The sequence below is a fragment of the Condylura cristata genome, unplaced genomic scaffold (assembly GCF_000260355.1).
Source record: "Condylura cristata isolate star-nosed mole 26May11 unplaced genomic scaffold, ConCri1.0 scaffold00040, whole genome shotgun sequence".
NCBI lineage: Eukaryota > Metazoa > Chordata > Mammalia > Eulipotyphla > Talpidae > Condylura > Condylura cristata.
In genome coordinates, this window is record NW_004567141.1 from 1,475,013 (window position 1) to 1,491,710 (window position 16,698).

Sequence of the window (16,698 nt, forward strand, 5' to 3'; positions counted from 1 at the left end):
AGGTCTGCCGCGCCATGTGGTCACCTCTGGGGCAGGCTGGAATGGAACTCATGCGGAAGTGGCTTTAGCTTCTCAGTGCAGTGCTTTAACCCTCTGCGCCACCAGGGAGGACCCCTGTTTTATTAAGTTTTTTAAAGATTTGTTTACTTACGCCTGTAAGAACTGGGGTACAGGGTGATAGAACTGGGGTGGTGAGAGAACTCAGCAGAGACATAGTGGGGAGCAGAACAGGCAGATGTTGAAACACTGCTGAGGGGAGCAGTGGGTAGGTCAGGAGAGGTCTGCTGTGCCATATGGGTCACCTCTGGGCTCGGGGATCGAACTCATACTGCAGTGGCTGCAAACAACTTCATAATGCTGCACTTTAACCTCTTGTGCCACCAGGGAGGGCCCTGTACCACATCTTCTTGATCAGATCACCTATTTTGTGGGTATTTGGGTTGTCTTTAGGTTTTACCTATTGTAAGTAGTGCTGGCAATATACATAAGGTCTAGGGGTGCAAGTGATGATGAGGTATTCTGAAAATGAATCTGGTTATGTATTTGATAATGATTTTCATATACTTTCCCTCCCTGCCTTTGTTTTGGTCACAGGCTGTTGATGATGTGAAAAAAGGTTATATCAAAGCAGAAGAAAAGTCATACCAATTACAGAAGCTATATGAACAAAGGAAAATGGTTATGGTAAGCTATGTCCCATAATCTATTTATAACCATAATCTATTTATAAAATACCCTTTCTTCCCTCTTAAACCTGTCATTCCCCATATTTTGGAAAGATGTCATAACCTGGTCAGTGGCTGAACTAATTTTAAAAAAGAAAAGATCAGGCCCTCTCTGGTGGCACAGTGGGTTAGGATGCACTGCTGCAAGCCAGCACAGCCGCTTCACTAAGAGTTCGATCACAAGCCCCGGAGGTGACCACATGGCACAGCAGACCTCTCCTGTCTTGCCAGTTGCTCCCCTCAGCAGTGTACTTCATCGATCTGCCTGTCCTCCTCTCCACTGTCTGTGGTGAATCCTCTCACCACCGTATGCATAAATAAATAAATCTTTTTTTTTTTTAAAGAAAAGATCATAAGCCTTAATATGAATTCCACTGAATTCTTTCATTCAGCATACAAAAATATTATATTGCTATATATAGGTATATAACTTTATAATTGATAATAATCAATGCTTTTTAAATAAAAAGTTCTAAATCAAGACCTGCAAAATATTACAATATAATGAAGATAAGATTCTCTAAGAATTGATACTCAATTTTTAACATTAGAGATTTTTTTTTTCTTTTTTAAGATTTATTCGTACAGAACTGGGGTACAAGTCAGAGGTGCAGGGACTGTGAGAAGCTTCACCAGAGACAGAGTGGGTAGCAGAACAGGCAGATAGATGAAGTACACTGCTGAGGGGAGCAGCGGGCGGTTCAGGAGAGGTCTGCTGCACCATGTGGATCACCTCTGGGGCAGGGATCGAACTTGAACTGAACGGCTGGGCCAGCCTGCAGTGCTGCGTCCTTACCCATTGTGCCACCAGGGAGGGCCCCCACATTAGAGACTATTTTATTTTAGCAATTTGAACTCTTTTCTATGAAGGACAGCTGTGTTGAGAATAACTATCATGATTTCCATCCAGTGTTAGTCGAAACCTCAGATGTAAGGCTTTCTAGTCAAGCATCTTGGTGATTTATCTTGTTGGAACATTCATTGTATCCCCAGGGGTAGCAGCTTTCTCTAAGCTTGCTGTGGCTGAACCAAGAAAGGAAGCATACACAGATTTCTACAGACATTTTTATTCCATGAAAGGTTTTGAAAAGATGAGGGAGGTTTATATCTTTCAGAGTGAAAAGTGATCATGAAAATGAAGGATTTCTTTGACTTGGCTGCCATGAAAGTTTATCACTGACCTGTGTTCCAGAAATAGGAAATATGAACATTTGGGCTAAAGAATAGTTTTCTTTTGATAAATAAACAAATACTGTGCAACTCTGCAGTTGCTTAAACATTTATGCTCAGTAATGCTTGTAGTTAGTATGATACCTTTGAGATGTGCTGTTTGATTTGGTACTGCTAGCCTCATCTGGCTATCTAAATTTATTTTTAAATTAAGTAAAATGTAAAGTTCATTTTCATCATCACAGCAAGTGACACTGGAGAGGGCTGCCTAGAATATTCCTTAAATGTTTTTTTTTTTTCCTTAAATGTTTTAAAACCACTTTTCACTTTGTGTTTACTGCAGGGGTAGACATCATCAAAAATAAAGTTTGTAAATAATACTTACAAAAACTTCTACTGGTAGCATTTTAAAATTTCTTCCTTGGAAAATTTATTTAACAGTTAAACTATTTATTTTTAACAGTTAAAAACTAACAGTTAAAACTGTTTCTTACAAGGTAGTAATTGTATTGGTCATGATTCTGATACAATCACTTGAATTTCTTTTGTGCCTTCTGTGTACTTTTTAAGCTAGTAGAATTCCATAAATGTTTAAGCATATTTCATACTTAATTTTTGTAACCCCTGGAGAAACTTATCCATCTATGAACTATATGCCAGTTCTTAACTGGATGCTTATAAGACACTGATTTGAATTTTTATAAATTAATTGGATTGGAATAAGAATGTAAACAAATTAGGACTTCATAAACTTAATAATGTAATATGAAATCATTTCTAGAGTCAAGATTGTGTCTTATAAGCACACAGTTGAATCCTGGAATACAGCTGATATATTGATATATTTTTCCATGGATCACCAAAATTGATTATGAAATATGCTAAAACTAGCTTAAAATCTAGTGCCAACATAAAAATGTGTTTCCATAATATTATGATCAGATTTTAAAGAAAATCCCACCAAAATCTGAATTTTGTTCAAATAAAATTTTGTGTATTCAAGTATAGTGTTTGAAGACATTAAGCTACTTGTCAAGGTCAGTACACTGAAAGCTTCAGTGTATTGGATGGGCTCTTGAGAGCTCAGAGGTCTTGATGTTCTTACCTATGGCATCTTAGGATGGTCTGTAGGGCTTCTGTAGGCCAAATCAGTATGATTAGTTGCTAGATCGTGTGAGGTCTTCAGCAGCTCAACAGATTTCTCAGTTTTAGTTTTGTATGGGAATATTGATACTGCCAGCTACCAAGTGGAAGCTTGACATAATATTCCAGAGTCCTTGGTAATAAGTAGGTTTTGCCTAACTTCTCAAATATAGTTTCTTTGCCATAGTTATAACCGTATAAGTTAAAAGATTTTTTAAGTGTTTATATTCTCATTTTTTACAAAGTTAAACTGAGTCTCAAATTTGAATGGTTGAGTTTTTTTTTTTTTAACTCACACAAATAACAGACGCATGTAAATTTTATTTTTGTTTTGTTGGCATAGAATGATTATGCCATTGAACTGACAAGAAGTTTGTATGTTAATGTTTCTCAGTATGACTTTTAATGATTTCACACAAGTCAGTGTTTCTCAAAGTGGGATGCCCAGCTCAATTGCAGGCTTCACAAGTGAAGCAGATTTTCAAATGCAGGGTTTTGGATTGCACCACATTCATTAAACCAAGATCTCTGGGGATAGAATCTACACAAGTCTTTGTAAATATTTCTACAGACATGTTCTGGTGGTTTAGGTGCTTCAGGATCACTCCTTTGGGAGTTGGGAGAGTTGGCTTCAAAGTTCCTCTCAAGCCTTTATTTCAGTTTCAGACCTGGTTTGACCCTTGGTGCAGGTTGTTTGTGGAACAGAGAGTTCTCCAAAATCAACCTCAACCCACTCACTTAAGTGTTCTGCTCTGTTAAGTACTGAGTCTCTGCTTTAATAACTATCCTATTTCTGTATTTACTTATCTTGCTGAATATTGAACACGCAGAGAATGTTAGTTATATTCCCTTTCTATCTGACTTAATCCAAGTGAAATAAGAATCAAGGAAGGTGATTTAGGTTGCATATTTAGCTCCTCAAATTTACTATGATAGAGTAGACAGAGTAATTTTGTGTTTTAAATATATAACAACACATTAATGTATTTGAAAACAAAATACACCTTTTTTTTTTAAGATTTATTTATTCATACAGAACTGGGGTACAAGCCAGAGATGCAGAGGGTGATAGGATTCACCAGAGACAGAGCGGGAAGCAGAACAGGCAGATCAACGCAGTACACTGCTGAGGGGAGCAGCAGGAGGGTCAGGAGAGGTCTGTGGTCACCTCCCGGGCAGGCGGGGATCGAACTCATGCGGAAGTGGCCCCAGCTTCCCAGTGCTGTGCCTTAACCCACTGCACCACCAGGAAGGGCCAAAATACACTTTTCTTTTGGAGATTTTTATGTATGCAGAATTCTGAGTTTTTTCTTACACATTGTGCAAATCCAGGAATGTAGAGGTTGTCCACTTAACGGAGAAAATGCTCCCTGACCTGAGAGCTCTGAACACCTTGTCTCCCCATGAGACTTTGCCTCTGGCCTCACATCAAGGCCACAGGTGTCCTTAGTTTCCACTAAGGTTATTTTTAGAACTTGGGCGATTAGGAATTGACCTGAAGGCCCTTTGGGACTAGATTCTCGAATATGGCAGGATAAGTCAGACTTCTGAAGCAAAGAGGAGAGAAACCGGCATCCTATGCCTGGCGCCATGCTGAGCACCATGTGTATGTTCTCATTTCCTTCTTAGAACAATCATGCAGGTGTTGCCCCCCTTTACAGAGAGGCAGCATTTGAGAGATAAGATTCTCATCCAAGTCATACAGCTTTGTAAGAAGTGGAACTGGGAATTGAGCCCGTTTCTGTCTGACTCCATAGCACAGCAAGAGAGTGGCAGCAAGGTATTGTTGCAGCCAACAGGGGATCGCACCCAAGTAGAAAGATCTATGCAGGATCACAGAGTTCAAGATGAGCGCGACTCCCTCTTGTCTGGTCTCTCTTCTTAATTCCTCCCTTGGCTGCATATATCTGTTTTTTGTTTTTAAATCTATACAGGGGGCCCTCCCTGGTGGCGCAGCGGGTTAAAGCACAGCACTAGAAAGCTTAAGCCACTTCCGCATGAGTTCGATCCCTGCCTGCCCCAGAGGAGATTCACATGGCGCCGCAGACCTCCTGGCCCTCCCGCTGCTCCCCTCAGCAGTGTACTGCGTTGATCTGTCTGTTCTGCTCCCCACTCTGTCTTCTGGTGAATCCTCTCACCCTCCGCATCTCTGGCCTGTACCCCATTTCTGTATGAATAGATAAATCTTTAAAAAAAAAAACAAAACTCTATACAGGACAACTCCCAATTAGGATATGGCAGAAATAGTTTCTTAAAAACAATACAATAGTATTTCTCTGAAAAAGAGGGTTTGAGTAGGTATGTTACATGTCAGTGCCGCTGGTTATAGCAGCAGCAAGACTCCTCTCCAGCCCTGTGGCTCCTACTGAGTGTGAACGGCTCATGGCAGTGTTCTGCCTGCAGTCTCCCGGGAATGTAGGAGTGGGATGGTTTGGATCAAGTGCTGGAGGCTTGGTTGTAGGGCACGACGTTTTCTCTCTTAACATTAGATCGTAGAAAGTTTGTTACAAACAGAAATGGAAAGAATAGTACATTCAGCCCCCATGTTCCCATTTTCCAGCTTCAGTACCCTTCAACTTTCAACAAGTTTGTGTTCCATCAGTTTCAGTCACATGCTTTTCCCCCCTGGAGATGTTTAGAACAATTTCCACATCATTTTACAGGACATTTCTCAAGCAAGCAGTTGAGCCCTCTGGCTAAGGATAAAGGAAGCTTTAAAATTATTTTTTTAAGCTATCATTTATTGAATACCTAATTATGTACTAAGTACTATACTAAACAATGCTCATAAGTGGGATAAATGCTACTATTTCCCTTTTTGCAGAAGGTGAAATCTGGGGTTTAGTGATTTGCTTTGAGCTCAAGTTACTTGCCCCGGTATACAGAGTTAGAAACTGATGGGGTTAGGGGTTCAAGCCCAGGCAGTCTGTGCCCTGACTCTTAATCACTCTTCTGTGAACTGCTTCCTTCTCCAGTCTTTACTGCCTGTAGAATCCTAGATGAGTTGTCTTGTATGTTGCACACTGCCTGTCATATTTACCAAAGTGGAGTGGCCAGGGATCTCTTACTAGCAGGGCTGAGCAGTATCCTCATTTATCGCTGATAGAGGAAGGATGATGAAAATGGGTATTGAAGTAGGGTAATAAAAGGAATGGGAAAATAAATAAATAAAACTGATCCAAGATAGGGTGGTACTAATAAATAGACCCTGTGTGCTTACTACTCTTTTTTTCTTTTTAAAGATTTATTTATTTCTACATACAGAACTGGAGTACAGGCCAGAGGTGCAGGGGTGGTGAGAGGATTCACCAGAGACAGAGCGGGGAGCAGAGCAGGCAGATCGATGAAGTACACTGCTGAGGGGAGCAGTGGGCGGGTCAGGAGAGGTCTGCCGCGCCATGTGGGTCACCTCCATCTCTGAGGCCGGGATCAATCTTGCACTGAAGTGGCTGCAGCCAGCATGCAGTGCCACACTTTAACCCACTGCGCCACTAGGGAGGGTCACCATGCAGCTCTTAACAAATTTTTTTCCTTCAAAGTTGATAACATTTTACCTAAGCAGAAATACGAAGTTTGGAAGAGAGTGTGTGGTTTACTTTTTTGTGGAGCCCTTCCATTTCCTCAGGTGGTTCTTGGTGACAGCAGCATTAGTCTTAGGTGCCAGTCATTGGTAGCAGGACCATAGGTGTCCTGGTGTCCTTTTGTGCCTGTGTCATTTGTCTTCTTTCTTGGTGAGCCAGAAGGCAGCTCTCCAGTGTATTCTAATCTTCCTGCCCAGCATGTTGCAATTAACAGGTTTCTGTACCTTTGTCTGTTCTTCGAAACTCTGTACCTATCACTGATGTGCCTTGTTTTCCAAGCACATTCTGAGAGAAAATGATGACAGAGATGAATTGTCTATTCTTCTCTCCTTTATTATCTTTTTTCCTATTTCTCTTTTATTCTCCTTCCCACTTGTCTTTTACTCCCTTTCCTCTAAACTCAAAATCATGAGTTGAGTAAAAGAGGCCAGAATTAATTCTAGAGGAGAAGGGACGAGTCAGGAGTTCAGAGAGCTCTCTGGAGTAGCACTGTACCTGTGTACCTTGTGTATGTCACTCGAGTTGTGTGTAACAGAGACCAGGGGAGTGAGTAGTAGGGGTGATAGGGGCCTAGCTGGTGATAGAGGAAGGTCAGAGGCATAGGAATTAAACCTCGTTTCTAATCCCTGCCTGCCCACTTCTTATTACTTGTTACTTTAGACAGGTGTCATACTCTGTAAAATGACTTAACTTTTTTTTTTTTTTAAAGATTTATTTATTTATTCATACAGAACTGGGGTACAGGCCAGAGGCTCAGGGGCGGTGAGAGGCTTCACCAGAGACAGAGTGGGGAGCAGAACAGGCAGATCGACGAAGTACACTGCTGAGGGGAGCAGCGGGCGGGTCAGGAGAGGTCTGGCTCGCCATGTGGTCTCCTCCGGGGCAGGTGGCAGGCGGGAATCGAACTCATACGGAAGTGGCTTCAGATTCTCAGTGCTGTGCTTTAACCCGCTGCGCCACCAGGGAGGGCCTAAAATGACTTAACTTTTAAAATCTCTTTCAACTTGCTTAATCCTCATCACAGATCAGTGTAACCTTTCACTGGAGAATAGGTGAGAGAAAATAATTTCCTTTCCTTAGGTAGAAGGATGGAGTCTGTTCTCATCCCTGTGGTATGTAAAAGGAGAGATGTAGGGTCCTCCCCAGTGGCGCAGCAGGTTAAAGCACAGCACTAAGAAGCTAAAGCCACTTCAGCATGAGTTTGATCACCGCCCCAGAAGGTGACCCACATGGCACAGCAGACCTCTCCTGACCCGCCTGCTGCTCCCTTCAGCAGCGTGTTTTGTCAGTTTGCCTGTTCTGCTCCTCACTGGTGAATCCTCTCACAACCCCTGCACCTCTGGCCTGTACCCCAGTTCTGATTGCATAAAGAAATCTTAAAAAAAAAAAAAAAAAGAGGTCCCCGCGAGTCCTAGACATCTTGCTTGCATTGTCTCCTCTGGCTTCATTTGTGTAGCCTTTTTAAGAGAAGGGGGAGAGGCTTGCAGGCATGGAAAAAGCTTGGAAGTGGGCTGAAAAGACCACCAAGTCCCAACTTAGGGACAGGTATGTCACCCGAGGCCAGCTTTCAGGTGTGCTGGGTGAGAGGAAGATTTCTTCTTACTCATGTGCTTCCTCAACAGCTCTTTATGGTGTTTTAGTTCCATGCTAACACTGTTTCCACTTTCTTTTTCCTCCAGTACCTCAACATGCTAAGGACTTGTGAGGGCTACAATGAAATCATCTTTCCTCACTGTGCCTGTGACTCTCGAAGAAAGGGGCACGTTATCACAGCCATCAGCATCACGCACTTTAAGCTGCACGCCTGCACTGAAGAAGGGCAGCTGGAGGTGAGTGTGCCATGTGGGGTTAGGGCAGTGGGACACTCACTTGGCTGTTTCAATTCCTTCTTGGGGGGAAATGAAATCAGAATTGTTTTAAGTGGGAACAGTGACTAAACACTGGCCCACACTGGTCCTCACCTGCATTGGCAACTTACAAAGACCTCTATGCTGTTGGTCTCCTCCCTGAGATGGACACTCCCGCTCATTTCTCTACTGCCACCTGGTCCAAAGACACTCAGCGTTCTCTTACTTTCTTGCTCTCCTAGAACCAGGTCATAGCATTTGAATGGGATGAGATGCAGCGATGGGATACAGATGAAGAAGGAATGGCCTTCTGTTTTGAATATGCACGAGGAGAGAAGAAGCCTCGATGGGTTAAAATCTTCACACCATATGTGAGTGGTGGACTGTGAAACATGCTTGGGGAAGGGTGACTAGGCAAAAGTTAGCTGAACACATAGATGGAGAGAGCCGTAGAGAATAGCGGTTGGTATTGAGCTGTGAACCTGCTAGCGTCCTAGAGCCTGGGCTGCTTCTGTCTTTCCTTCAGGCCCAGCTAGGATTGGCAGTTGCACAGCCCTCTTGACTCACAGTTACCACTAGAAGGAGCCAGAGAATAATAGATGGACCCAGCCTGGGATTTTTGGTGTTTGTCAGGGTTTTCCTCTAGTCTGAGCAAGTTCGCAAAGTGGAGGACTGGGAGCAGGAGTTCAGAGGCCCACTGTGGCCCTGGGGTACCCATCTTGAGAAGTCAGTGAGTGAGGCAATTTTTAATTTTTTGTTTTCAGTTCAATTACATGCATGAATGCTTCGAGAGGGTGTTCTGCGAACTCAAGTGGAGAAAAGAGGTAATTCTATCTAAACAATCTGGAATTGCTCTTTTTGTCTTTTCTTTTTTAACTCATAGGCCTATCACCACCACCTCTGTCTTTCTCAGAGTGTTAGCTAGAGACTAGTTACCCCATGTGAGCCGGGTAGTCTCCCAAGGAGGTTAACCTTGGCTCTTGAAAGGACTGTGCTTTAGAAGCGCTCCTCCTGTCTAGTGAGTACCACTCTAGGCTATTCCACCTGCCCGATGCAGGAACCTGCCTCTGTAGTTTTTCTACAGTGTCCCAGTAGGGCTTAAACTGCCCTCAGTTTTAGCTGTTCTCACTGATGCAGTCATGACAGTCTGTCTTCAGTGAACCAAGAATGAAGGGGCTGGGGGCTGGTTACTGCTTTGCTGCTATGTGCCAGCACTGGGATAATAGAAGATTCTCAGTAAGTATCTACTTAATCTCAAGGAAAACGTTTCCAAGGTTTGGAAGGTCGAGTCAGGAACATGAACATTTATATTCTCAATATAGTAGTATAAAGAACAGCAGGATCTGAGAGTAAGATCCAGATGCTGTCATAGCTTTTTTTTTTTTTCCTCTGTGATTTCTCAACTTCCCAGGATCTCAGCTTTCTTAGTATAAAGTAGGAAGTTGAATCATATAAGTAGCCTGCATGACCCCTTCCAGCTCTGAAAGGCTGTGATCTAAATGGGCGGTGTTATCAGGAGAAGAGGCCGTTCAGGTTGAGACATCCACTCATTCCTGTTGTGTTTCCACTTGAGGGGTTGCCTCCTCCAGCTGGGAGATGGGGATATCCAGGGCTCCTTAGTAACTCTTCTTTTTTGTTCTTTCAGAACATTTTCCAGATGGCGAGATCACAGCAGAGGGATATGGCCACCTAGCCTTTCCTTCCCCCTTTCCCTACTCTTTACCCTCATCCTTTTACCCCTTTTGTCTCCCATGTCAGACAGAGTAACCATTAACACAAAAGAAGAGGAAAAGGAAAAAAGTCATTATATCCAGAAGCCCTAACTAAATATTATTAATAATCCCTCAGAATTTCATGTCTCTGGAATTGAGCTGGTAGAGAACAACAGATTGGTCAGCACCAGGAGTCAACTGAGTTAAGCCAGGAAAAAAACATAAGCCCAAACCAACTCGCCAAAGGTATCTTTGTCCATTCACCTGGGCCACATACCCGCAGACTCTCCTTGTACTATATTTTTAAAACTGGAACTATGAACTCCCTCCATTTGCACTGTTCAGACATATATATGTATGTATGTAAAAATTATATATACACAAATTAGCTGCACGTATATACATATATATATTTCTTTTTAAATTTCATATCAATGGCAGTATCTTTTTTAGCTTGTGTTTTTACACACCTTTCACTAGAATTCATGACTTCTCTCTTGCTCTCTTTATTTTGAAACAAACTTTAAAAAGGAAAAAAAAAATACTACAGGGAAAATACCTCTCCTCAAGAAGGACTCGAAAAAGTTTACAACCTGCTTGGATTTTTCCCCCCCTTTTTTGTATTGAGTGAAGATTCTGGCTCACAGGTTGCCATAGAGTCTGAGGAGCAAGGTACATAATTTTCTTCCCGGCAGGTTGCTGGGCAGTAAAGAGGCGTGTTTCTGAAGGGCGGCAAGTCTGCAGCTCTGCAGGGAGAGTCTAAGGACTTGGTGTGGTTTCTTGACTCTAAGACAGTGTTCCCGGTCCATCTCTTTCTTTCACTCATGGCTTTCCAGCCTCCTTCCCACATCTCCTTCCCACTTTCCGAGGGCCCCTTGTCAGCTTTCCCTCAAGTAAGTTAAATGGAGGGGGTAGGGTGGGCTCAGGGGATAGAGGCCACAGGACCCCAAAACACTTCATGGGTAGAATTGCCCATTTCCCTTTCTGTTTTGAAGCAGGGATCGTACCAGGGACTAGAGTAATGCTGATACCTTTAGGCACAAAGATTCGATTTAGGGGAAGGAAGAAATGCCCTGTGTGTATAAACTTTCCCTTCTCCATTCTGACCAGTAGCCACTTTTGCGTTCTCTGTGATTTCTTAAACAAGCAGTGTTGGAGAGGGATGGCGCTTGTGGTGGCCTAGAATGGGTCAAGGTCTGTGCCAACCAAGCCAGCTGAGGAACAGGAAGGAGCAGCAGGGAAAATGCTCAATTTGGGTTAGATCTCAACTTTAAATTACGAGGAGACTCAAGCAAAACCTTTGTGTGCCACAAATAGCTCCTCATCTGACCTTGCAGTTTGCTCCAAAAGCTATATCCCAGCTCAAGGGCCGGGGCTGGTGGGGCAGGACAACATTCTGAGCCCCCTGGCTTGTGAGCAGTGGCATCTGCAACTCTAGTCATGTTCTGATGCAACTGAAGCATGTCTCTGAGCCTTCTTTTCTTTTTCCCTTCTCCACTTTGTAAAGGAAAATTTCCACAGGGTGGCGTCTTTTTGCTTTGTCTCACGGGAGACAACCACAGTAGGTTGTAGTGAGTGATTCCACTGAGCAGTGTCGGGTGGTTTCAAGTTCCCTTTTTTTGTAACTTGTTTTTGCAGACCCTGGTGAGGCACTCTACTGCCTCTCTCACTCTGTTTTCCTGACAGTCACTAGCCCCAGCAGAGGGTGGGATCATTTAGGGCATCCCATCTTCCCTTCCCTTCTCCAAATCAAGGAGGAAATCATAGAGTAGAAGATGTAAGAATGCTGAATATTTAAAGTTGAAGAGTGATCCCTGACTTGAAGGCTTTGATACAGACGAGCTGCTTTTGGCTTAAATGGATAATGAGCCAGCGGACTCTAGAAAGATGCGTTGACTTCCCACTTCAAGATGCTGAAGAGGTTTTGACACCAGCTTTATTCAAACTGAAAACAGCCGCAATTTTCCCATTCCCTTGTGGTGGGAGAGGAATGAACAAACTGGAGTCCATACAGCTGCCCAAGTGCCGACCTCTGCATGTGACTTGGGGTGAGCTGCTCACCCCCGACATGGCTCTGGAGAGCACGAGGGTGCCCTGAGCAGTCGGCCCCTTGGCAGGGTCTCTTTAGGAACAGCCCCTCCTAGAGGCTGTACCAAAGTGCCCAGCTGCACATGGAGGGGCAGGAGGGAACGGAGGACCGCCTTCTCTTCCTGCCCAGCAGACCTGCATGGACACAGGTCACTCTGGCTGGGAGCCCGTAGGTTCAAGCTCTTCTTTGCATGATGCAGTGTTAGTGTGACACTCCTCCCCTGTGCTCTGCACTTTCTCCCTCCTACCTTTCTTAGTCCTGGGTTCTGTCCAGGGAGGCTTCCTACCTAGTCTTCTTTTGCAGTTTGTCTTTGGAATATGGGGGTTTTCTCCCCATGCTTTGCTCCAGCAGAACCAGTAGGCTCTTTCTGGTCTCCCTTTGGTCTCCCTTCCACACGGTTTCTATCCTTTTTGGTAAAACTCCGTTTTTTATGGATCTGGAGAAACACAGTCCCTGAGAAACCTGTCCCTGCAGAAAGTTTCCCTTGGGCCATGCTTTGGGCTCTCTGCTCTTTGTATTTTTATTCTCCACTTTTCTGCCCTCCCCTTGCCCTAGGCCTGAGCTCAGCCCGGGTGAGTGCGCAGGGCAGCTCCTAGGCCTGGACAGAGCTCTCAGGGAGGAATTAGGTAAATGTTCAACATCTCTATGCCTGGCCCAGCTGGTTTCGTCCTTTACTTCCATACCGGCAGCTTTGGGATATCCCCGTTTAGAGCTCCAGACCCAGTGCTCAGGGCAGCGACATAGGGCACTGACAGGTGGCGAAGCCTTTCTCCTGGCAGAATCTGCCAATTTAGAGGCCTGGCTCCTAGGAGGCAGTTTCCCTAAAGGGAAATCTCCAGAACCAGAGGGGCTGCTGTGCCCTCCCTTTTCTGTGTGGAGCTCTCGCTGGACCGACTCAGCAGCGTGGCCCGCTGGGCCAGCGTACTGCTAGCTGGGTCCCTTCAGCAGATTCATTGTGTCTCGTCAGCCTCCTTCGGGAGGGAGACTCCTGTGGTCGAGCCCCTCAGAACAGAGGTGGTGGGTGTGCTGTATTAGCAAACCCCCATCTTCCAGTTCCACCTGTGTCTTCCTCTTCTCCTAACCTGAACACATCTTGCCTCACTCATATACCACAACATCGGCTTACTCCTCAGCAATAATCCAGGGTGCGTAGGAAGCTGAGGGCTCTGGGGAAGAGCAGAACACGAAGTTGGAGGCACTTGGCCGACTGCTAAACTTGGACACCAGTTTTATATCATACCCCCTTTTTAAGCCAGTGAGCTGGGCTTCAGTTTCCCCCAGGCCATGCATACTTTTAATTTATTTGAGAGAAACTCTAATTGTATTTTCACTGCAGTATCTTGTATTTTTTATTTGTGATTTAAGAAATGTGAAGAAAAAATACACAGACACATAATGGCTAACAGTGTTTCTTTCATTCCTTGTTCTAGAGCTAACCACTCTAAAATTGTTTGGTAATGTCACTTAGTGTAATTAATTGTAACATATTCTTTTAAATAAATTGATTTATTGATGAAACTATTCTTTGGTTTCCTAGACTACAAATCCTTTGGGTTATGTGGGAAGAAGCAGAGAGGGACCTTTGAGAGTTGAGTTAAAATGGTCAGTCTGAAAATGGAAAGGAACATCCCACCAGTTTTTCCCATCACTAGTGAGGCAGTCTTTTGAGAGCAGAAGATGGGGGGTGGAGGGGAGGTACGGAAGAGATGCTGGCGAGGCCTCCAGTGAAAGGTGGTCTCCAGTGCTACCTCTAGAAAGCCCCCCCCCCGTCTCCCCCAGATCCCAGATGGCCCAAAATCTGCATGAAGACCCCCGGATGTGGCTCCTGCAGCTCCTCCTCAGCCCTGTGCAGGGCGCCTGGCAGAGAGCCCTGGCGGGGTCTGCTCCACCACCCCAAGTGACATGGCTATGCTTCATTTTTCAAGTAACTCAGGAAGTTGCTTGCAGGAGCCTGAACTGGCAGGTGTATCTGACTCATGAATGCCAGCACCGCACTGGGCGCCAGCCCGGGAACAAGAAGGTCGTCCTCTGCCTTGCTTTTACCTTTACAGGGGAGGCTCGGGGGCCAGGCTGAGCTCATTACCTGACCTTAGGAGTCCCGGGTCCTCCTTGCTGGAGTTCATGGGCTGAATCTGCTCTGTAAAATGTTTTTGACTGCTGTTACATCTCTCGACCCATGTGCTAATTCTCCCTGATTGATTACCACAAGACCAAGGGCTAGCTTACATTTTACTTGGCAGTTTGCAGAAAGATACTGTCCTGAGCCTCATTCACACAGCCATTAGCAGTGACTGGAATCTGGTGGTGGAAATTTTATTTTGGACAACGCAAGGATCTATAGAGGAGAAAGTAAATTCCACGAGTTAAAGTCAACAAATCTGCAAATATTTATTGAACGTGTACTATCTGCAGAGCCTGGTGTTAGGTACAAAAGCAAAGAAATACCTTCACAATTCTGGGCTCAGAGGAAGGAGAGACAGGTCACAATGGGAGAAACAGCCACGAAGGTGTCAGTGCTGGAAACTAGAACAGAGCAGAGACGTTTGGAAGAAAGTAGACTCCTCGTGAAGAAAGTAGCGTTTAGGTGACCTGCTTAGGGCGAGGAGGATTTCAACAAACCCTATTCAACCTTTCTGTGCCAGATACAATAATTGGGGATTTGGCATTGAAAAGACAATGGGTGGGGAGAGGATCAGACCCCTTAGGATGAAAAATGAATATATTTCATTAGAACTTAGGGTACGTGTGGAAATACAACGGAAGCTGAGACTGAGGAGCATGAATGCCAGAGTGAAGAGCTCTACATAAAAGAATAGGAGTTTAACTCAACTGCTGTTTAGAAAGATTGGGGTTTCAGAATACTTACAGAAAGATCAATCAGGACACTGCTATGGCTAGTTAGTAAATGGAAGCAGTGGTAATGGAAAGGAAGAAAGATGAGAAAAATGCAAGTAAAACCTTTTCTGATTTAGTGTGTGAGAACAGGAAATGACTCATGTTTGGGCAGCTGGAAAATAGAAATCTAAGTGTTCAGATGGAGGCAGAAACAATTTAATTTGAACCTATTACGATTTAGGGAAGGATGGGAAATCGAGGTGTTTTTTTTTTTTAACAAAAGTTTATTTCTACACCATTTGGTACATTTTTTTTTCCATCCCAATTGTAATCCCCGCGGGTTTCCCATCACCAAGTCACCCATGTGCCACCACCATAATCCTGTGCATTTCCCTCCAACCCCCCACCCCACCCCCGTTTTTGATCCCATTCCCCACTCCACCCTCCAGGGGGGTTTTTAATTTTTTTTTACATCGTCATCCCCATGGTCCTCCCGCCGTCCTATCACCATGAACCAGCCCCACACTCCCTTGTGTCCATCCCTCCTATCTTGCCCCTCCCTGATGGTGGGAAATCGACATCTAGGCGTCCAGCAGGCAGTGATGGGGATACTGAGGTCAACAAGGCAGCGTGGGCACTAAGGAAATAGCTACAAGTGAATCTGTAGAACAACTGGCTTCTACGGGGAATAGGTCACAGGAGAGGAGGGGTGGGAGCCAGGACCTGGACGAGTAGCTGCTGTCTGGTGGGTGAGAGCGGTGGAGACCAAGACCTAAGATTAACCACTGACTGGAGAAGGAACCAGCAAGACTTTGCAGCTATACTGAACAAGACGCGAGAGAAAGGGTGTAACTCAAACTTTGCCTTGAGTGCCAACGTAGTGTACTTTTTTTAATGAAGAAGACCAAGAATGAAATCGAGTTCACGAGCGTCACAGACTCTTGGCTGGGAGAAGGTAACAGTGTCTGCGAGGAAAACTACATATTGGTGGAGCAGAGGAGGCTGGCTGCTCCATGAAGTTCACTGTGAGGAGAAACCTAGAACCAGGAGTGAGGCTCAGGCCAAACTCTCAGATTTGGAGAAGAAAATGAGGCTTGGCTGTAAGTGGGAACTCCTTGAATTACAAACAGAAGAGGCCCAGGCTGAAAGCTTTTGCAATTTTAGCATGAAAGTGAAAGACACAGGAAGAGAGAGGCCATGTCCTCAACCCAAAGGAACTGGAACACCCTGGTTCATTCTTTCCACAGCTCTAAAATACAGGCTTGATGGGAATGCACTGAAGGAACTACCTAGGGCTCCCCCCCCCACCTTATTCTCACACTACAGCCCCCCTGGAGATGTTTTTCTAAATGTCTATTTACATTTTTATAACAGGCTTCTTCCAGTCCCTGCTACTAACCTGTCAACTCCAACCTCCCACCTTGAGAAGTTATTTTCTTTTTCTCTTCTCTTACGTGCCTTTAACACCTGAACAGTGATTTGGTTGTTTTAGAAGAAACTGGTGCTGAGGTTCAGCTGGCTTGTCTCAAGTTAAGGGATCCTACTGATTTCCCATTTTTTTTTTAACCATGGCTTCTGCTCAGAAGAGATGTTAGT

The 16,698-nt window shown here is 44.5% G+C and overlaps 1 protein-coding gene across 1 annotated transcript in view; it reads left to right on the forward strand.

Moving 5' to 3' along the window:
* Positions 1-10,242, forward strand: part of SNX27 (sorting nexin family member 27) — a 63,534-nt gene extending 53,292 nt beyond the window's left edge. Inside the window, exons 8-12 of the mRNA XM_004693691.2 lie at positions 595-684; positions 8,299-8,448; positions 8,709-8,837; positions 9,231-9,290; positions 10,112-10,242. Coding sequence (XP_004693748.1) covers positions 595-684; positions 8,299-8,448; positions 8,709-8,837; positions 9,231-9,290; positions 10,112-10,159 — 477 coding nt within the window. The 3' untranslated portion in view covers positions 10,160-10,242. The remainder of the gene's footprint in view (positions 1-594; positions 685-8,298; positions 8,449-8,708; positions 8,838-9,230; positions 9,291-10,111) is intronic.
* The last annotated feature ends 6,456 nt before the right edge of the window (positions 10,243-16,698 follow it).